Source organism: Macrotis lagotis, chromosome 2 (genome assembly GCF_037893015.1).
Source record: "Macrotis lagotis isolate mMagLag1 chromosome 2, bilby.v1.9.chrom.fasta, whole genome shotgun sequence".
Classification (NCBI taxonomy): domain Eukaryota; kingdom Metazoa; phylum Chordata; class Mammalia; order Peramelemorphia; family Peramelidae; genus Macrotis; species Macrotis lagotis.
Window position 1 is genome coordinate 187,251,167 of NC_133659.1, and position 22,166 is coordinate 187,273,332.

General features: G+C 40.5%; 1 protein-coding gene across 1 annotated transcript; it reads left to right on the forward strand.

Annotated features, from left to right (window-relative positions):
* The first annotated feature begins 7,872 nt into the window (after nucleotides 1-7,872).
* LOC141513779 (keratin, type I cytoskeletal 15-like) lies at nucleotides 7,873-16,099 on the forward strand. Its single transcript, XM_074223946.1, has 8 exons — nucleotides 7,873-8,429; nucleotides 10,440-10,522; nucleotides 10,792-10,948; nucleotides 11,666-11,827; nucleotides 11,954-12,079; nucleotides 12,171-12,391; nucleotides 13,346-13,371; nucleotides 15,679-16,099. Exons 1-8 carry the CDS (start codon nucleotides 7,950-7,952, stop codon nucleotides 15,801-15,803), a joined length of 1,380 nt encoding a protein of 459 aa, XP_074080047.1. The 5' UTR covers nucleotides 7,873-7,949; the 3' UTR covers nucleotides 15,804-16,099.
* The last annotated feature ends 6,067 nt before the right edge of the window (nucleotides 16,100-22,166 follow it).

The following is a 22,166-nucleotide window of genomic DNA, read 5'->3' on the forward strand; positions in this document are numbered from 1 at the left end:
GTTTGTTTTAGTTTCTTTGAGTCCACAGAGATGAACCTAACCTTAACCCTTCTTGGTGTCTCCCTCTTTCAAATCTCTTTTCCTTCCTTTTTCTCTATCCCTCTTCCTTCCTCTTTCCTCCTTCTCCCAATTGTCTCTCTCTCTCTTCTCTTTCCTCCCTCTTTTTTCCTGTCTCCTTTCTTTTTCCTTTCTTTTTTACTTCTTTCTTTTTTCCAAGAATGTTCATAGTTCCTGGACTTAGGATGATTTTTATGGTTACCTTTAAGATCTTCCTATCCCTGTGTGTTGAGTCGGGTATCCTTTGGGCATACTACTTGTCCCCTGCCAGCAGGCATCAGAATGCTTTTCTATAGCATATTGAGATTTCTGAACAAGCCTGAACACCATCAAGGAAAGCAGTTCTTGCCTTGGAGCTAGCCCCCTGCTCTGCTTACTCCTATGTAGCACCCTTCTTTGTTCATCTTGATCTTTTCCTACTTTTATTTTTTTTTATATTCCATTAAGTTCATTTTCAGGACCTAAAAATGCAATTCACTTAAATAAATATAAAGTACAAGGCACAGTGCTAATTGATCCTGTGAATTTATTTTGTTAGACCTGTGATTTCTGCAATGTGAAGAGCTCCTAGTAGTGGAAACTCCCTTCACTGGAGCAAGTTGGAAACTTGTCCATAACTTAGCTTCCTCAGACACTGAGGGTTTAAATTATCTGCCTATAGTCTGGATTTGAATTTAAAACTTCAATGTAGGTTCACTTATTCATTGCACTGTTCCCTCTTATAGGCAGAGGTTACAAAGACAAAAATTTAAAAACAAACAACAAAAAACCCCCAACTTTCAGATCCCAAGTATTCAACTGGAAATATTGGCTGTGGGATAGACTATATAAAGAGAGAAGTAAATAGAAGATAATTTGAAAAGGGGTTGAAGAGTTTGTAGGGGAATGAGGAAAGGCTTCCTGAAAGTGGTACCATGGTAGAACCTTGAAGAAAGTTGAGGATTTTTATGAGACAGAAGGGCTGGTGAAGAAGCATGTCTGGAGCATGGGGGTCAGCAGGTACAAAGGCACCTGCTGAGATAGGAGATAGGAGGTGGAATGCTGAATTCAGTGAAGGAGCTTGTCTGGTTCCCTTGGAACTGAACAATTCCCCTGGAAGGGGGAGGTGCACAAAAAGGAATAATGTGGGATAATCCTGGGAAGAGTAGGTTGGAGTCAGATTGTGAAGGGTTTTAAACACCAGATTGATGAGTTTGCATGTTATCCAGTACTCAATAGGGAGTTATTGAAGTTTCTTGACTAAGAGAATGACATGGTTTGACCTGTACTTTATTTTTTTATTATATATATTTTTTGCACACCACCTTAATTTCTCCTGTAATAGTTGCAGGTGGTTATGTGGAAAAAATTAGTGTTTAGTTCAAATAAATAATAATTCAATACTCAGTTCACTTGTCATCTCCTCCCACATTCTCCAACTGGAACTATTTTATCTTCTAGCCATACATGTTGATTCAATAAACCTAAACAAACACTATAGCACCTGCCATGGTAACAACAATACTTAGCATTTATATAGAACTTTTAGATTTACAAAGCACTTTATATCTTGACCTGTACTTTAGAAATTATTTTGGAAGCAAAATAATTTGGGATCAGAGGGAGAGAAAAACCAATTTGAAGACTGCAGTTGTCCAGAACAGATGTGAAGAGGACCAGAATAAGTATAGTAGTTTTGTGAATGGAAAGAACTGAAAAGATAGGCAATCAGCATGCATTTATTAAGTTCCTACTCTTTGTGGAGGTACTATGTTAAGCACTGGGTATATACAAAGAAAGACAAAAATCCCTTCTAATATATTCTAATGGGGGAGAAGACTTGCAAATAATGCTGTATATAAAGATATATTCAAAGTAGGTGGGAGGGTCTAAGAGGAGAAGGCATTAGCAGCTGGGGAGAGGAGAGAGTTTTTGAATGTAGAGCTGACTAAATTTGGCAGTTGATTAGGCACAGGGAATGAGGGAGAGAAAAGAGAGGAAATTGGGTCAACATTAGATTAGAAGGATAAGGAAGGCAACATTGTCTCTAGAGAACTGTAAGGGTTGTGGTCAAAGACAGGCTGGAGAGAATAGAGAGGCTTGTATACCCTTGAAAATTTTGCCTGTGTGTTATTGTTCTTTGTCAGTAGTGCCATGGAGATGAGAATTTTTAAGGCAGTAAAGATATGGTCTTGTAACAAAGAAAGTTAAAAAAAGGTTAAAAAGCTGCCAAATGGGCTATCCCCAGTTAAGAGTTGAGGCTCAGTTTAGCATTTGGGGAAAATGTCAATATCTTGGCTCCAACACACTGGCAACAGGGTGGGAAGGGTTTTTCCAGATTAGGGAAATCTAGGATTCAGATTAAGGAGATCTAGGAGAGACTTCCAGTCTCTCATTTCAGAACCCTGGTAGTATCCAGCTGCTTTTCTAACAACCAAAGGTCCCTAATCCAACTCCTCCCAAATCCTTGGACTGAAGTCTGGGCCTAATGGCAGTTGAGGATTACAGAATTCCTAGCTTCCTGGTATGAAGTGCCCCTGCTGGGGTAGAATTCTGCATCCATAGATTGTAACTGAGTTCCCAATAACAATACCAATCAGGGGTATATAAAAGAAGACTGTTGTGTTTGCAAGGTGTAGATCAAAGGAGAATAGCTCTGCCTTTTTGATTTTGGAAAGGATAATGAGGGGCAGAGAGAAAGGAAGGAGAGGGATTAAGGGAGCCCTTAGCTCCCTGTTGGCACTGTTTAAAAAACTAGCCAATAAATCAACAGGGCAACTAATCAAGTAATCAAAGAACCTATCCTGAGATCTAGAAACTATTGTTGTTTTGTCCTGTCTGGACTTCTTGACTTCATTTGGGGTTTTCTTGGCAAATGTTCCATTTCCTTCTCCTGCTCATTTTAGAGATGAGGAAATGGAGACAAACTGGATCAAGTGACATGCTCAGGGTCACATTGCTGGGAAAATCTGAGGCTGGATTTGAATTCAGGAAGATAAGTCTGACTCCTATTCCAGCATTTTATTCACTTTCACATATGAGTACCTTGAAATCTTTTTTTCCCTTTTGTGTCCTGAGACAGCTTTAGTCTTTTCCTGTCCACTCCCTAGTCCTTTTCTCCATGACTTATTCTCTCTTCTTTTTCTCCACTGGTCCTTCATTCTCCAAGATAAATTCTCAGAAAACCTTCATCCTTCAACCTTAGGCCCTGAGTTCAAGAAGATTGCATGCTTTAGGCTGCAATTAGTAGATTTTGACTGATCAGTCAAAACGTGACTCTAGGATATGACTCTGCAGAATCTCCCCTTACCCATCTGTCACCTCCTGGTGTAATGGCTCCAGAGGTGGGGTTTGGGTACACAGAGACAGGGCAGGGGCTGGGAAATAGGTCTCCAGGGCTGGTGAAAGAGTCTATTGTGTGTGAGTGTCAACAGAGGGTTCAGATTTACTGAATTGCCTGCCCCCAGTCTGTAGGAGCTGAGTCAGCATTGGGGAAGCTTCAGAAGGTATCCAGTGACAGAAATGGAAGTCTCAGAGGCAATAGCAGTGGTTTCTGTCAGGAGGCCAGAGGGAAGGGGTTGAAGTTGGTTTTAATTAGACAAGAACCTCCACAGGATCTGTCAGGAATGTCCTATGCTTTCCATGGTGAGGGGCATCTATGTAGCAGCCTTGAAAGGATCTGGGACTGGACCCTAGCTTGGGCCAAAGGAAGTTTGATTGTCTCCTACTTTTAACCTTTGGAATGGGGGTGTGTAGGTGCTCCCCCTCCAGGCATGTGCTAGTTAATGTTTAACTCCCTGAAGGAAAAAAAAATGTTTTCAACATATTTTTAAATTGAATCTGTTATTGCAGATTTCTCACTTTCTTAAACATAATATAAAAAATATAATATACAATTTAAAATAATATATTATAAATATTGCATAAATTACATAAAATACAAATATAACAGAATATATAAATACAATATAAACAAAATAATTGTTTTGTTGTAGTTTGCTGATGTTTGGTGTAAATGTTCACCTAGAAAATTTTGCAATAGGTTTTCTGCAGCAGATTTAAGTTGGCTTCAACGTACTCCTGGCTTCTGCCCTATCCCCAGTTAGAGAGCCTCACCCAGACCTTGAACACAAAGCAACTGTTTTTCAGGAAGATCAAACCTCTGGTTTTGGGGGGGAACAAAGTTTTCCACTTCTCCTCACTTGACAAAGGGGGTTTTCCTTCTTTGTGTACCCTTAGAGGGGCTCTCCCAGGTCTGAGAGGGGAGAAAGCTTTGAGGGGAGCTCAAGGGTATAGAGAAAGACAGATTGGGCAGGGGTCCAGTCATATTTTCTCCCTGGGGCCTAGAGAGAGATGAGAGTGATAATTACTGGTCCCGTAATGTCTGTGGAAGCTTTAATGAGCTCTGGCTGATCCTGAGTTTGCTTATTTTTTTTTCCCTATGAGAGACAATACCCTACTACCCTTTCTCATTTACAATATGCCACTGTCTGGTTCACCAAGTGCCAAGAAATGAAGAAAACCCAGAGCAAATTCTGGCTGGAGGAAGAGCCTGGATATTCCTTTTTCTTTCCTGCACTGAAATCTGTGGTGAGATGGATGAAACAATGGAGAGCAGATTCCTGGAAGCCCATACTCCTCTTCGCCAGCAGAGAGAATGGGATGGGATGTACCACCCTAACCATACTCCAAGATGTCCCTGCCAAGAGTTTGTCTTCTTCTACCTTGGGATCCAAATAAATTCCATTCAACAAATATTTATTAAACACCTTTTTTTTTTTAGACTTTTTTCCAAGGCAATGGGGTTAAATGGCTTGCCCAAGACCACACAGCTAGGTAATTAAGTGTCTGAGGTTGGATTTGAACCCAGGTACTCCTGACTCCAAGGCTGGTGCTCTATTCACTGCGCCACCTAGCCGTCCCAAAACACCTTTTGTATAACAGGTGCTGTGCCAGGCACTATTGAAACAAAGAAAAAAATGAAATAGTCTCCACCCTCAGGAAGTTTACTTTCTATTTTGAGTGTGTGTAAATGTAGCACACCAACAATTTGCTACAGTTTAAGGACACAATCTATTTTTAAGAGAACTGGGATTCATATACTGCCTTTAACTCTTATTATATGATTGACTTTGGGTATGACCCTTAAACTCCTTGGGTCTCAGTTTCTCCATCTGTAAAATGAAGGGAGGTTGGGTTAGAGGGTCTCTAAGTTTTCTTCCAGCAGTAGAGCTATGATTCTATGGACAGATCAGGATCATTATACCTTTCTTTGTCACCATATTGCTTGGTATAACGTCTGACATCCAAGTATTATTTACTGCTTTTCTGAGCTGGCCCATCTGAATGGGGTGACTACTCTCAGGAGCTAGACTTGATATATATTTTGCATCTGAAAGCTGCACTACCTGATCAGTGAATCTGAGTGCCCTTCCCAGCACCTCAGAATCCTTACATCCTAGTATTTCCGACATCCAGGCATCCCAGTTGAGCATTTACTTATGGAAGACAATCTAGTTGCTTCTGGTCCTATTGGGAATCCTCTGAACAGCTGAAGAAGGGATGAGAAAACTAGAAGAATGCCAGAGAGTGGCTCCAAGGGTACATGAGGATCAGTGACGATCGAAGATTTTAATAATAATAACCATAATTAGCATTTATATTGATCTTTAAATTTGTGAAACATTTTAGTCATTTGATCCTCACAAGAATCCTATACAGTAGATGCGATTATTGTTCCATTTTATAGCAAAAAATGGAGGCTGAGAGATCTTAGATGACTTGCCTAGGGTCACATCGACCAGTAAGTATCTGAGGCAGTATTTGAACTCAGGTTTTTCTGACTTCAAGTCCAGACAGATGACAATGTTGAGGAGGCTGAGAAATTCCCTCCTGTTCTTCTATAGGGCCATGACTTCTTCTCAGGGAATTCCTGCAACTCTTATTCCTCAAAACAGGGACTTCTGTATTGGGATACTTCCCAAGTCTTTCATTTCTTGAGACATCAAGCAGGGGTTAAGTTGAGCCTCTAGGTAGTGACATGCCTCTGGGGAATGGGGAGGAGTGAGGCAGGGGTTTTCTGGAACAAGCCCCAGTGTTATCTTTGGGTGGTTTGCCTCAACCTGTCCCCAGAGCAAGTAGTGTTCAGTGATATATTCAGTTGGCAGGTGGCAAGTTCTCAATCAACTTCCTGTCAGCCTGGAGGCTGTTCTGCATTACCTGGAATGCCAATGTCAATGGGGGACTGGGGAAAGTTGAAGGATTTTATTGGTGATGCAGGATTGGGAGCTTTTGGACTCCCTTCTGCTCTGTGGCCTGGAAGCTCTGCTCTTTAAATTCTGAAAATTGGATGAAGAAAACAATAGGGAGCAGAATTTTGTTCTGAGATGTGGGAGATGTCAATCTGTTAAAATAATGCATGCTCTTTCTCTCCATATGTATGTGTGTATGTGTGTGTGTGTAAATCATTTAAAGATTTGCAAGGAACTTTACATGTTATTTCATTTAAACACACACAGAACACACATACACACATGTTATTTCATTTAAACACACAGAACACACGCATGTTATTTCATTTAAACACACACAGAACACACACACACACACATAAATTGTTCTAAGGAACAATTTATGTGTGTGTGTGTTCTAAGGAACAATTTATGAAGAAGATGCCATTATTATCCCCCTTTTTTAGAGATGAAGAAACAAACTCAGAGAGGTTGTGATTTACCTGGGGTTACACAGTTATTAAGTGTCTGAGGTCATATTTGAATTCATGCTTTCCTGACTTCAAGTCTAGTAACTCTATTCACTTGATGTAGCTGCCTAAATCTTTAACCAGACTCTCCTTGATTTTTCCTTGATCTGCAGCCCTCACTCCGTCGTTCTAATTTTGTGTATATTTTAAAATACTAATATATGTATATGTCATCTCCCCTGAGAGAACATAAGCTCTTGAGGAAAGAAACAGTTTCATTTTTGTCTTTACAGCCTCATTGGGTAACATGATGCTGATGCAGAGTAGATTTTTAATAAATGCTTAGTGATTGATTCAGAAGTGGGACTTTCTGGTGGCCAAGTACAACCTTAGGCAGGCCTTTTCCCTTTCACACTACCTCTCTTGGTTAAAACTGCCCTTCTGTCTTGCCTTCTATGAGGTCAAGTTCAACAATTCTTGGTTTTTTAGACTGGTTTCCCCAAGGGTCAATAAAAAGAAATGGAGACTAGAAAGGGATCTCAGTTTAAACAATGGAGAAGACAGAGCTTGGTACAGGCTAAATCCATAAACCCAAATGGTGCCAAGGGATTGAGGCTTCTAGGATGGAGTGGGCATCAGAGAGAAACTCTAAACACAATGAACAACTTGTACACAAAGGATCCTAAGTGTCTTCATGTGGGCAAAGCTATCCTGAAGCTGAAAGAGTGGCAGTGTTCTCTCTTTTTTTTTTCTTTTGGAGTGTGGAGTTAAGACTGTAATCTAAGTGTCAAAATCATACCCTCCAGCAAAACATCATTAATTCTGAATCATCTCTTTTGTTTAAAAAAAAAAACCCACACACACACACACACACACACACACACATACCAACACAACAATCCAACCCTACAGGACTCCTTGAGGTATATGGGCAGGTGTGTGTGTGTGTGTGTGTGTGTGTGTGTGTGTGTGTGTGTGTGTGTGTGTTCTGTGTGTGTATGTGTGTGTGTGTGTGTTTGTTTGTAATTGTAACTGACTTGGCTTCTTTTTACAGGGGAGGAGAATTTGGGTGGCGAGGAATTGGGGGGCGCGGTCACCCAGTACCCAAAGGAATCAGTATAAAAATAGCTCTGACTTAGGGGTAAGAGAGTCTTCTTGATTCTCCTTGAAGCTCTCTAACTCCTGACTGCTGAGGTGTGGGACTACTGAAGCCATGAGCACTACCTTCCTTCAGAGCTCTTCTTCTACCTATGGGGGTGGCTCAACCTCTCTCCTGGCCAGTGGGGGATATGGAGGCAAGAGTGGTGGTGGTGGCCCCTTTTCTGCCTCCTCAGCTAGGTTTGTGTCCTCTGGGTCTGCAGACGGATATGGTGGGGGAATTAGCTATGGTTTTGGTGGAGGGACTGGTGGCGGTTTCAGTGGAGGGGTTTGTGGAGGATACAGAGGAGGAGGCTTTGGCAGTGGCTTTGACTTGGGTGGCAGAGATGGTGGTCTCCTATCCGGCAATGAGAAAATCACCATGCAAAACCTCAATGACCGCCTGGCTTCCTACTTGGACAAAGTGCGGGCTCTGGAGGAGGCCAATGCTGACCTTGAGATTAAGATCCGAGACTGGCATCTAAAGCAAAGTCCCACTAATCCTGAGCGGGATTACAGTCCCTATTTCAAGACCATTGTAGACCTCCGGGAAAAGGTAAGACCATGAGCCAGACAAAAATGTCACTCAACCAGGCATCTAATTGAATTATACATATTTCTGCTTTCAGGATTACTGATGACACAAAGCAATTATGTTAGGCACAGACAATGAGTGTATTAAACATGAGGCATCTTGAGATGTAAGAGCTACTTATCAACTGTCAAGAGTTAGGGATATTTGTTCTGATTGGCAGCATGAGAATATAAGGGGCAAGCTATTCATTCCTTATGACTGAGTACATGATTAGAATATGGGACCTTCCAGGACAGAAAAAGCAATCCTTCAACTTGATTGTTCTCTGCAACAAAGTGCTTTGGTTTTGTCTACTAGCTTTTCCTTAAAGGGAAGTATTGGTGGGTGGTCACATAATTGGAGCCAATAGGAAATGAAGGAGTGCAATGGTCCAATATGACAACTGCTCACAGAGTCACAGATTCAGTCAATCAGTCAATAAACATTGATTAAGCACCTACTATGGGACAGACATTGTGCTAAATTCATAGGAGACAATAAATGGGAAAGGATTGCCTTAGCTACCCTGATGATGAGTAGGGTCCCTTTCTTAGAGTACTTTCCTCATGTCAGTTCTGTATAGTAGTATAAATAACAGTTCCATTCTGTAGATGGAAAAAGTCAGGATTTGGACAGTCATGTCTATTTTCATATACTTAGTAAATTTCTAAGTCATGCCTGAACCCAGATCTCCTATCTCTAAGCCTACAACATCATGTTACAATCTCAGATGAGAAAGCTGGACCAGATTAGGGGTTTCTTACCTGGGGTTTGTGGGAAGATTTTGGGCATCCTTGAACTGGGATGGGAAAAATGACATTTTAGTTCAAAGTAATTGTTTTCCTTTGCAACTTCATGTATTTTATTTTTTTGCCTTTAAATTCATTCTTCTGATGATCAGAGGTTACTTCAGAAAAACTTAGAAAGACTTACATAACCTGATGAAATATTTGATGTACATAACAGCAATATTGTAGGATGATCAGCTGTGAATGATAGCTTTTCTCTGTAGTACTGTAATCTAAGACAACTCTGAAGGACTTACGATAGGGTGCTATCCATCCCAGAGAAAGAACTGATGATGTCTGAATCAGATAGAATTATACTTTTTTATTTCATTTTATTTTATTTTTCTTGAGGTTTCTTTTGGGGGGGAGGGTGGTCTGTGTTTTCTTTCACAACATGATGCATATGGAAATATTTTTCATGACTACGCATTTATAATCTATATCAAATTGCTTGTTTTCTCAATGAGGGGGGTTAAGGTGGTAGGAAGGGAGAGAATTTAAAATTCAAAAGTTTAAAAATGAATGTTAAAAATTGTTCCTACATGTAATGGGGGAAAATAAAACACCAAAATAATTAATTAAATAATGGAAAAAAAGACAAAAACCAAAAAAACAAAACATTCTCCTGAGGTGTCCACAGGGTTCACCACGTTGCCCAAGGGGTGCAGTCTATGATGCCCAAAGGTTAAGAACCTTTGACTTAGATGATATCTAAAGACTTTTCTATCTCTGACTTTTTGACACCTCTGGCATTCCATAGGCAGTGTAGCCTCCTGGGGAAGTAAAATGGAGAGATTAGAAATAGGAAACTTGCTTATTGTTAGGTCTCCCCCTACCCCACCCCAGGGCATCAAACAGGCTTCAATTCCTTATTCTATAGACTCAGAGTTATCTTTACTGGCTCAGCTGAGGATTCCTGAGAGCAGCTTTATCTCTCTCAAATTCCTTTGTGCATAGTTGATGGAAGGTGCCTGGTTTTGGACCTTGTGGGGGAGGGAGGAAAAGGGACTGAGTAGGGCTGCTATGCAGTTAGATTGAAGGGACTGAAGGTAGATTCCGAAGACTATTCTGGGTAGACTCAACCAGAAGAATTAGTGTCTGCTAAGGGAGATGCCTGGGGTAGAGGGGGAGGAGGAGACCACCTGAGACAACAGATAGGGGACAGAGGAACCTTCAAGGAGGTTCAGGTCTCTCCTCTTTGCAGATCATAGAAGCTAGCATTGGGAACTCTCAGGTCATTCAGGAGATTGACAATACTCAGCTGGCTGTTGATGACTTCAGACGCAAGTAAGTTCGTAAACCACCCTCCCCCTCACCTCCCCCTCCCCCCACCTTTTTTTAACCATTTTCCCTCCCTCTCCTCCTACTTTCCTTCTCTACCTTCCTACCTCCTTCATTCCCTCTCTCCCTTACTCCTTCCCTGCTTCTTTCTCTTTCTCCCTCCCTCATTCCTTCTCTCGCTTCTCCTTCCTCTTCTATTCCCTGACCAGACCCCTCATACAAAGAAATGCAACTGCTCCACTATTTCTGGTTCTGAACTTTTTCTAATCTCCCAGACTGGAGAATGAAATAAACCTTCGTCAGCTTGTGGAGTCTGACATCAGTAACCTGCACAAACTGGTAGATGAGCTGGCCTTACAAAAGGCTAATATGGAGCTAGAACTCGAGAATCTGAATGAGGAGCTGGACTTCCTCAAGAAGAACCATGAGGAGGTGAGAGGAAAGCAGGAGGCAGGAAGAAGAATTAATTAATTAATCCTCCATCTTGTGGGAAAATAGGTTTAGATTTAGTTAGAAGGAAATTTATAGATTGTTTCCTCCACCAGTGTCCCACCTCACTCTAATCCAATTTGCTCAAAGACTCATGGGTAGAATTAGGATTTGAATTTTCTAAATCCAGCTTTTCCTTCCTGTTCAGAAATGTATGAGTGAGCCGGGGAAGATCTAGGGGATAACAGGGCAGTTTCTGAATAATCTTATTTATAACCAGGTTGTATACTGACTGCATCCACAACCTGGAGGAAGAGCTCAGCTCTTAAGGAATGTAGCTATAATGTGTGGTCAAACTGGGGAGCCAGGGGAGAATTATGATTCAAAGTTTCTCTCAGATCTCAGTGGACTATTTATATCTAGACTTGCTCAATTCTTCTCCCTTAAATAAAAAAAAAACAGGGGAATGAGGGTGTCTAATATGACTTGGTTGCTGAAATGAGAAATAATCTTGAGTAAACAAACCACTATGCCTCAGCTGGTCCCTCTGCAAACTTGGATGATTAATCCCCTCCCCTGATTCTGAAGGAAGAAGCACATTCTCTACCGTTCCATGAATGATATAGCAAGATGCCCACAGAATACATTCTTCCTTTCCCTATTCCTAAACTATGGGGCTAGAAGTATGACGTTCAATCTGAGTTCTTTTCATCCCTTCAGGAAATGAAAGAGTTTAATAATCAGCTGGTGGGCCAGGTCAATGTGGAGATGGATGCAGCCCCAGGGGTGGACCTGACCCGTGTGCTTTCTGAGATGCGAGAGCAGTATGAAGCCATTGCTGAGAAGAATCGTCGAGATGCTGAGGCCTGGTTCTTTAGCAAGGTGATTCCATGTGCAGAACCCCCTCTTTGAGACCCTCAGTGCTTCCTTGCTGGTCTTTTGGCATCATATTGCCTCAGGGAACTGCCTTTGGGATTGGGACTCATCCATCTTTGTGGGGTCTTGCAGACTGAAGAACTGAACAAAGAGGTGGCTTCCAGCACTGAAATGATCCAGACCAGCAGGACTGAGATCACTGACCTGAGACGCACATTCCAGGAGCTGGAGATTGAGCTTCAGTCCCAGCTCAGCATGGTAGGCACTCCCTTCCTCCCCCAGACTCCTTGCTTCTGCATGTCTCCTGGCTTAAACCCTTTTTATGCTTTCCTCTCTATTGTGTCACCAGAAAGCTGGACTGGAGAGCTCCTTGGCAGAGATGGAATGCCGCTATGCTACTCAACTGCAGCAGATGCAGGGACTGATTGGCAACATTGAGGAACAACTGAGTGAGATCCGCAATGAGATGGAATGTCAGAACCAGCAATACAAGATGCTTTTGGATATTAAGACCCGACTGGAGCAAGAGATCGCCACATACCGCAACCTTCTTGAGGGCCAGGACTCCAAGTAGGCAAAGGGTTTTAGGTCCACCCTGTGAAATGGGGATTATTCTCTTGGTGGAACCATCAATGGGGTTGTGATTCTCAGGGAAGTTGAAGGGTCTGAGAATCCAATCTAGAGAGTGACCTAACTTGAAGCTTTTTTTTTTTTTTTTTTTTTTTTTTTTTAGCTTTTTCAAGACAATGGGGTTAAGTGGCTTGCCTAAGGCCACACAGCTAGGTAATTATTAAGTGTCTGAGGTCAGATTTGAACCCAGGTACTCCTGACTCCAAGGCCGGTGCTCTATTCCCTGCGCCACCTAACCACCCCTAACTTGAAGCTTTGATGGTTTCCAGATGGGAAAAAAAAAGAGACTTTGAGGACATTTAGGCACTGAAACTCGGAATGATTTGGTCTAATCCTCTCATTTTACAGGTTAGGAAACTGAAGCTCACAGAGATAAATGACTTGCCCAGGGCCATGCAACTAATAATTGTGTGAGGCCAAATCTGAGTCAGCCTTTCCTGTCTCTAAGCCAGGTACTCTATCCACTGAGCCACTCAGCTTCCTCAAGTTTGAAATGATTGCTGTCCGGCTCTTACTTATGTGGATCCCAGTAAGGATAATATAACCACTTGTCCTCATCACTGATTGGTGGGTTTGAATCTTGGCTTCAAAATTTACCACTTTTGTGACTGTTTCCAAATTATTTATTCTGGCTCAGTTTTCTCACTAAGAGAGAGAATTGGATTAAATGATTTCTACTAAGATCCAAATTCTATGAAGTCATTTAACCCCTCTGTACCTCAGTGATTCCTTATTTGTAAAATGGGATCAACAATAATTTAATCCTGTATGTCACAAGGAGAGAATGTAGTAGACCAAACTTAAAGAAAGTGACTACAGTGAGTATTTTTTCCATAGTGGGCAGTTAATATTTGTTATACTTGAATTGAATCTTCCCCTTTTTTTCTTTTCTAGGATGATTGGCTTCAGTAACAGAGAAGGTAAGGGGATTTGACCTGTCTGGCTTAGACAAGGGCTGGATGAGATTTGGGGAAATGTGGAGATGGCTATGGATTCTTTCCCTGAAGCCTGAAGGACAGAGCTTTGGAGACATCTTTATATCTATTTACTGTGAAGTGGTTGCTCCCATTCTGTTCTATATTTACTTTCCCATTAAACTCCTATTTTTCCTTCTGTTCCCAACTCCTCCAAGTAAGAGGTGTTCTTCCTTCCTTCCTTCCTTCCTTCCTTCCTTCCTTCCTTCCTTCCTTCCTTCCTTCCTTCCTCATTTATTAAATTAATATCCTATATAGGAAAGGTACTGGGCTGAACTGAGGGGAACGGGACAGATGACTGTTAGTGAGAATAAACTAAGGAGGTGACAATCTCACTGTACTTGTTTCCTGGCCAGAAATGAAGACCTAGGATTTTTTTTTATAAAGATTTTATTTATTTTGAGTTTTACAATCCCCCCCCCCCATCTTACTTCCCTCCCCCACCCTCCAAAGAAGGCAATTTGTCAGTCTTTACATTGTTTCCATGTTATACATTGATTCAAACTGAATGTGATGAGAAAGAAATCATATCCTTAAGGAAGAAACATAAAGTATAAGAGATAGCAATAAGATATCAGACAATAAGATATCGGTTTCCTCCCCCTGCCCCCAAATTAAAGGTCTTTGTTCAAACTCCACAGTTCTTTCTCTGGATACCGTTGATATTCATATATATCACAGTTTGCTAAACCATTCCCCAACTGAAGGACATTTACTTATTTTCAATTCTTTGCTACTACAAACAGGGCTGTTATGAATATTTTTGTACAAGTGATGCTTTTACCCTTTTTCATCATCTCTTCAGGGTATAGACCCAGTAGTTGTATTGCTGGATCAAAGGGTATGCACATTTTTGTTGCCCTTTGGGCAATAAAGACCTAGGATTCTTAACCTGAGTTCCTTGACTTTGTTTTTTGGATAATTTGATAACTGTATTTCAATAAAATGGATTTCCTTTATAATTCTATGTATATTATCTTAGTTATTTAAGAACATTATTCTGAGAGGGTCTTCCTAGACTTTACTAGAGTGCCCAAAGGGTAATAATACAAAAAAGGTTAAAAACCCATTCCACCAATGTGCTAATAAATATTTAACAATCAACGCCCCCACCCTACCTCTTTAAAATATATGTAGAAGGCACATTAAAGTTTAATCTGCATTATTAAATTTTCTGCATCATTTTCTTAAGTTTAGACTATTAACAAAATAATAAATCAAATTGTTTGTAGTTAGCTAATTCCCAAGGTGTGTGAATACTCACACAGAAAGTTAAACATTTGCCTCTTTGGAGCAAATTCAAGCTGACTCCAGCACATCCCTGTGTTGATCTAGCTTATTGTGTTCATTTCTGGGTATTACATTTTAGGAAAGAGGTTGACATTTTGGAGGGTGTTCAGTGGAGATCAACTATTGGGGTATATTGTAAAAGGGATTTATATACAGCTATAAGTTGGACTGGATGGTTTCTAAGTCTCATATACTTCTTAGATTCTGTGATTCATGAAATTCCTTCCACCCAGTCATGAGCAAAGGACTCTCCAGAATTTGAACCATTACACATCCTCTATTCATTAAGGGGTTTAATGAAGTTGTGTCTCTAGAATCTAACCAAAAGTCTGACAAAAAATTGGTTAAATAAATGCCTGTTGATAGATTGCTGACAATGATGCAGCAATTCTATTTTTCATTATTTTTCAATAGCTTTCTAATATTACAATGGAAATAGCTGGGCTTTGGAGTTGGAGAATAGGGGTTCAAATCCTACTGATGTTTATTCCTTGTTTGATCTTGGACAACTTGCTTAAGTTCCCCTTTGCCTCATTTTTCACACCTATAAAATGAGGGTCCTGGATTAGAGAGTTTCTGTGGTTCCTTTCAGCTTAAAATGTGTGATCTTATGATTAAGAACAAGACAGCCTGGAATACCCCAATTTTATGATTCCGCTCTCAAGACATGTATGTGTCATCTCTTTTCCAGTTGTATTGCACTAAAGACTCCTTTAGAGATTTAGGGATAGTTAAAGGCAGGGACTCAGTCTTATCCATCTGTATCTCCCTCAGTGCCTTGCATACTGTCATATTGAGTACGTGGTAAATAAATGTTTAGTGGATAAATGAATGGTTTCATATCAAGAATGCTTTCAGAGTCTCACCTTCTCTCTCTGATCTAATCAAAGTGCTAGCTTGAATTTAGAGAAAGATGAGCTTCTGTCCACAGTAGTTTTCACTCTGCTTTTTTATTTTTTGTAGGTTCCCTTAGTGGAGAAGGTGGTCGTAGCAGCAGCATCAGCAGTAGCAGCAGCAGCAAAGTCCTTATCACCATGGAGGAAACAGTGGATGGGAAGGTGGTTTCTTCCCAGAAAAGGGAAGTCTAAATCTTCACTGTAGGGAAGAGAGAAAGTCTCTCAGCTGCATGCCTGAGAGTATAATCAGCCACAGTGGGGAGGAGGATGGGAAGTTCAGTCTTTTCTTTGGGAAGGGAATAGCAAATGCAAACCCTGCCATGCCTTGTTCAGTGGTCCTGATTGTTTCTCTCCTCTCCTTTCTCCAACCCATTATACCCCCCTTTCAGTAGTATATTCCTAGGGTGGAAGCTAGGGGAAGCAATTGTATAGTATAACCAGTGTTCAACTGTACTGTTTCCTTCTGTGAAATAAAATGTTCCTTCTTATGTTTGCAATTCCTCTTTTGCTGTGGGTCCAGTTTTTCCTTGAATTGGTATTTTTTTGGGGGGTGGTGATGGTGGTGAATTACTGAGCTATCCTAGGGCTCACACTCAGTCTTCTCTCCCTTCCTCTTTTCCCAAACTTTACTAGCCACTCATTCATGGAGATTTCCAGGGACTTGTCTGAATATATTGCTGCCTAATGGAATAATGTCTTCTCATGTATTACATCTAAAAGAGAGACATCTTGGATGGTATGAGGATAGTATGCTGGACAGAAAGGCAGGAAAACTTGGACTCAAAGTCCACCCTAGAGACTTATGAGCTATATGACCTTATACAAGTCATTAGGATCTTGTAAATGTAAAATAAGATCCCTTCTAACTCTTAGTATGATGGTCTACTGCATTTAGCATGGGTAGTATGGCATGGAAGATAGAATTCTGGACTTGGAATCAGGAAGATATGAGTTCAAATTACATCTCTGATACTAATATACTGTGAGAACTTGGAGAAGTCATTCAGCTTTTCTCAGCCTTAGTTTCCTCATTTGTAAAATCTACAATAGCGTGAAGTGTTGCATGTAAACAGAAAAATAGTGGGATATATCACATAGAGAGGTTGACTTGGAGTTATGATGTTCTGCATTCAAATTCCACTTCTGAGACTTGATCATGCATGTTCATGGATTTATCTTCTCTAAGCTCTAGGTATTTCTGCACTGGAGGCCATATATTTTTTTTTGGTAAGGCAATGAGGTTAAGTGACTTGCCCAAGGTCACACAGCTAGGTAATTATTAAGTGTCTGAGGTCATATTTGAACTCAAGTCTTCCTGACTCCGGGGGGGTGCTCTATCCACTGTGCCACCTAGCTTCCCTGAGGCCATATATTCTTGATCTATTGATAGTATTTAGAATTACACACATACATATGTATATCCCATACATATATATGCATTCACACACATATATGTTTATACATGCACACACATTATATCTATATATCTATATATCTATGTATCTATGTATCTATATATCTATCTCTCTATCTCTATCTATCTCTATCTCTATCTCTATCTCTATCTCTATCTCTATCTCTATCTCTATCTCTATCCCTATCTATATATCTCAATATTAGCAGCTGGGGAATGAGGTGGGCAGGGAGCTTTTCAATGAGTATACAGAGGTCCTATTTTTTTTTCTGTCCATTCCCTACAGCAATCTGTACCATCTCTTCCCATGCCTCTATTCTTCATTTCAGCCAGGAAAACCCTTTCCCCAGCTCAACCTGATTCTCAACCCTTTGCTCAATCTGATTCTCCCTATGACCCTTCACACACCCATTTTTTACCACACACACACCCATTGTCACTCACGTTCCCTCCTATTGGCTAAGCCTCTTCCTTCTGTCTTTCCAAGCACTGGTGAAAAGATATCTTCTAGGAAATTCTCTCTGATTCAGCAGTGTGCAGCTCCTATGTGTTACTGATTCTCTCTAATGGTCATAACAGCTCTCCCAGACACCTTTACTACCCAAATTCCAGCTTGTAGGAGTTGTATGTGTGCATGTGCAACTATATTTATGGTTTTAGGGCTCTCTTCCTGAATTGAGTTTCTTTTCTTTCTCTTCTCATTTCTGTTCTTTTTTCTCTCCTCTCCTTTTTCTCCCCTCCACACTCCTTTTTCTCCCCTCCCTGCTTTTCTCCTCTTCTCTACTTATATTGAAAAAATGTGATATGATATGAATATGTTGCATCATGGTGGTCTTCGGATCTTAAAGGATTGGGGGAAATCTTTCCATTTCTCTTATTTTGGACCAAGGTCCTGTGAAGACAGGATTGTGAAACTCTAGGAAGGCACTTCCTCTAGGAGGCCACTTCCTCACTAGAGAATTACTTCAGGATGTCTAAAGTGCTCCGACCCTGGGCAAAGGATCAGAGTAAAGAAAAAAAGATTACTTAATTCTGTAAGGCAGAGCCTATCAGTGGTATTGTTTTAGACTCAACTGAGAACAAGAGAGTTTGGGGGCAGATGTCAAATTCTCACATGTTCCCTTTCTGCTTTGCCAGGGCTGAGCACCTACATGGCTTTCTCTTGCTTGGGGTAAAGCAAAGACAATTTATGACTGATGGCTATTTAGTTCAGAACTTTATGGCAGGAGGACTCTCACTGGGAGAGGACAAGGTAGTAGAGTGAGGGACTCAGAGATGATAGAGCTGGGAGGGACATCAAAGAAAGATAAGTTAAATTACTTGCCTGAGATCACACATGTAATATACAGCAGATGCAGATTTGATTTCAGAATCCTTCTTATTGAACCAGCTCTCGTTTGGTCTCTCTCGCTTCCCCATTTCCCATTTCCTAGTACTTGCCAGTTCCAGTCTGTTGATACAATCCATTCTGTGAAAAAATTCCTTAGTTTCTTTCAAGTAATCTTTTCTTCTTTTTGTTGCTGTTCAGTCATGATCCCATTTGGAGTTTTCTTGTCAAAGCTACTACAGTGATTGTCATTTCCATCTATAGGTCATTTTCCAGATGAGGAAACCAAGGCAAACAAGGTTAAGTAGCTTGCCCAGAGTCACACAGCTAGTAAGAATCTGATGCTGGTTTTGAATTCACAAAGATGACTGACTCCAGGTTTGGCACTCCATCCTTCTGGACACCTAGCTGTTTTAAGTCTTTTCTAGTCTATAACTATCAGAAACCTTTTTATGTCTAGTTCAATTATCTCTTGCTGCAACTTGAGATTCTCTAAAGATATTTACAACATCTAGCTTTTTCAGTTAGTGAGGTTTCTGTTGTTCTTAAAATCAGAGTTCTTTTTACCTGCCCATTCTGGCCTTGGACTAGTTCAGCCTGGCTGCTGAAGCTTCAGTTTCTGCATCTGTAAAAGGAGTATCAAATGAGATGATCTATAAGGTTTCTTCTAGTCCTAACATTCTAGGCTTCTATTTCCTAAAGTTCTTTCCTGCTCTGTCATTTTATGAATCTATGACTCAGAAGGTTTATAGGTATTCTCCCTTTTAGCTCTCTTCAACTCTGAACCATTTAAATAAACAGTGGTTTTAGTTTGCAAAAGCAAACTGTTGGAAAAGTGATTAGAAGGGGGCGGGAACTTAGTCTTGGGAAAGCAGTTAGTTGTTCCTTTCTTCCTAGAAGATTTTAACTTACAGAGCACCTGGAGATGGGTGAGGAGTTTCTCTTTCTCCTCTCTTTTAGCTGTGGATTGTCTTTTCTGGAGACTGTGCAAATAAGCAGAGAAAGTCTTGGCAATTAGAGATTCCTACTTTCTTTCCTGGTGATAGATATTTATATATCCCACCTAGAGGCCTGTGGTTGGGTGAATCACAGTAATTCTGAATGGGTTTGCCAGGGCTGATTTATACCTAGGTTGTACTTTTAAATAGATTGTAGACACACCCCCTGCCTGCCTCCTGTGATGAGGTCAGGTCTTCATTGATAATTAGGTATTAGGCAAGAGCTGACCAGTCCTTATCCTTTCTTGTCTTTCAGAGAGAAATAGAATTCATATTTGGAGAAGGAAGGACTGAGAATATGATCTTGGAATCATGAGATGCCATGGAAATTATTGAATAAGGTCTTGGCCTTTGAGACAGGATAAGCATAGGGACCAATACTTCAAAAAAGGCAATATTTCTCTACCATATTATAATCTAACAAGACAATCCGTTGTCAGATCTATTCTTTTTCATTGGCCATATCCTATACCTGGAATTCATTTCTTCATCTCTTTTACTTTTCCTGTTGTTCTTTTGTTTCAGTTGTGCTTGACTATTCATGATTCCATTTGGGGTTTTCTTGGCAGAGATAGTTCAATGTTTTTCTCTTTCTCCAACTCATTTTTTTTTATTTTTAGATTTTTATTTACTTAAGACAATGGAGTTAAGTGATGTTCTCAAGGTCACACAGCCAGGCAATTATTAAGTGTCTGAGAATGAATTTGAACTCAGGTCCTCCTGACTCCAGAGCTGGTGCTCTATCCACTGTGCCACTTAGCTGCTCCCTCTCCAACTCATTTGACAGATGAGGAAACTGAGACTAAAAAGGTTAAGTGACTTGCCTAGGGTCACACAGTTAATAATTGTCTGAGGATGATTTCAACTCAGGAGGATGAGGCTTCCTGACTCCAGGCCTGGCACAATGAGCACCATGGTGCCACTTAGTCTCCCTCTCAGTTTCCCTGCTTTCCTTCTTGGCTAAATCTCAGCTAAAATTCCAACTTTTATGAGAAGCCTTTGCTGATGCTGTCTTAATGCTAAGTCTCTTCCCTTCTTTGTATCCCTGATGTATCTTGTTTATATATAATTATTTGCATTAGTCTCCCCCATTATACTATGAACTCCTTTAATGCAAAGAGTATGCTTTACCTTCCTTCCTTCCTTCCTTCCTTCCTTCCTTCCTTCCTTCCTTCCTTCCTTCCTTCCTTCTCTCTCTCTCTCTCTCTCTCTTTCTTTCTTTCTTTCTTTCTTTCTTTCTTTCTTTCTTTCTTTCTTTCTTTCTTTCTTTCTTTCTTTCTTTTTCTCTCTCTCTGTAAGATGAGTTGTAGAAGGAAATGGTAAATCACTCCAGTATCTTTGTCAAGAAAAGTTCAAATGGGGTCATGTAGAGTTAGAAAAAGACTGAACAATGACAACAACAAAAACAAATGCTTATTCCCTTTCCCATTCCTTGAAGTCCTTCATAAATGTTGGTTATTATTATTATTATTTTAATTTTTTATTTAAGACAATGGAGTTAAATGACCTGCCTGAGGTCACACAGTTAGGCGATTATTGAGCATCTGAGTCTGAATTTGAATTGAGGTCCTTCTGACTCCAGGGCCGCGCTCTGTCTACTGTGACACCTAGCTGCCCTATTATTATTGTTGTTGTTGTTGTTATTATTATTACTATTACTATTATGAGAAAACCTCCCAAAACCTGTCCCACTGGAGACAACTAAATCTATTCTGTTTCATGTGCTTCAGGAGATTGGCTAGGAGGAAGGTCAGATGTTAAATTAGAGCTCATGCCCCCGGCAAAGGTATGATTGAGTTCCTAGTCCATCATCTATCTTTGCTCCATTGAAGGTCCAAAATGCCTGAGGAGATTGAACTCCTTGAGAATCCTATGGTCTTTACCATGAATTGGGATAAAAGCCGTTCTCTACTCAGTGACCATCTTATATACATTGAGTGTCACTACAGGATTTGGGAACCCTGCTACTCACTTTTGGGGCACTCAAAACACGAGTTATACCTAAGTGTCTCAGGGGTCAAGGCCATGAGAGTTAGGTTCGGAAATTTGAAGGATTGTTTTATGAATCTATTTTTCTTCAGAGATCTGAATCTGGAATAATGAGTATAAATTTCAAAGAGGCAATTTTAAACTTGCTGCCAGAAAAACAACAATGTACTGAAATGTGTTGTTGTTTAGTTGTTCAGTCATGTTCAACTCTCTGTGACCTCATTTTGGGTTTTCTTGGCAGAAATAGTGGAGTGGTTTTTCATTTCCTTCTCTAACTCATTTGACAGATAAAAAAATTGAGGCAAACAGGATTAATTGACTTACCCAAGATCACACAGCTGGTAGGTATCTAAGGTTGGATTTGGACTCAGGTTTTTGGGACTCCAACTCTATTCACAGGGCCACCAAAAGCCATCCAAAAACGGAATGGACTAATTTTGGAGGTGGATTTTTCTTCCTTAGAAACCTTCAAGCAAAAGCTGGACAGGTCCAATAGAATGCATTCCTTTTGTGGATGAGACAGACTAGACCAACCCCATGATTCCTTCCAACTTTCATATTCTATGATACTGTAACTTTTATTCTAGAGACTTTTCTGGATAAATTTAGGTGGGTACAATGGACCAAGAACTTTGAAGTCCAACCCGTGAGATCCTTTTTGGAACATGTTAAGTTCAGAGTCCTTGGGGTTCCTGGACCACAGCTCAAGTTTTGGGCCCAGGTGATTGTCTGGCTTCCTTGGAGAAGGACCCCATTTTGGAAGAAGACCCCATGGTAGAAGACCTTTGTATATATCTGGAGCTCAAATTTTTTGAGGACTAGAGGAA

Excerpts from the sequence above, each read along its gene's own strand:
- LOC141513779 (XM_074223946.1), top strand. The coding sequence starts at position 7,950 with ATGAGCACTACCTTCCTTCAGAGCTCTTCTTCTACCTATGGGGGTGGC. Across the intron at positions 8,430-10,439 it reads TTGTAGACCTCCGGGAAAAG|ATCATAGAAGCTAGCATTGG; the intron begins GTAAGACCATGA and ends TCCTCTTTGCAG. Across the intron at positions 12,392-13,345 it reads CTTGAGGGCCAGGACTCCAA|GATGATTGGCTTCAGTAACA; the intron begins GTAGGCAAAGGG and ends TTTCTTTTCTAG.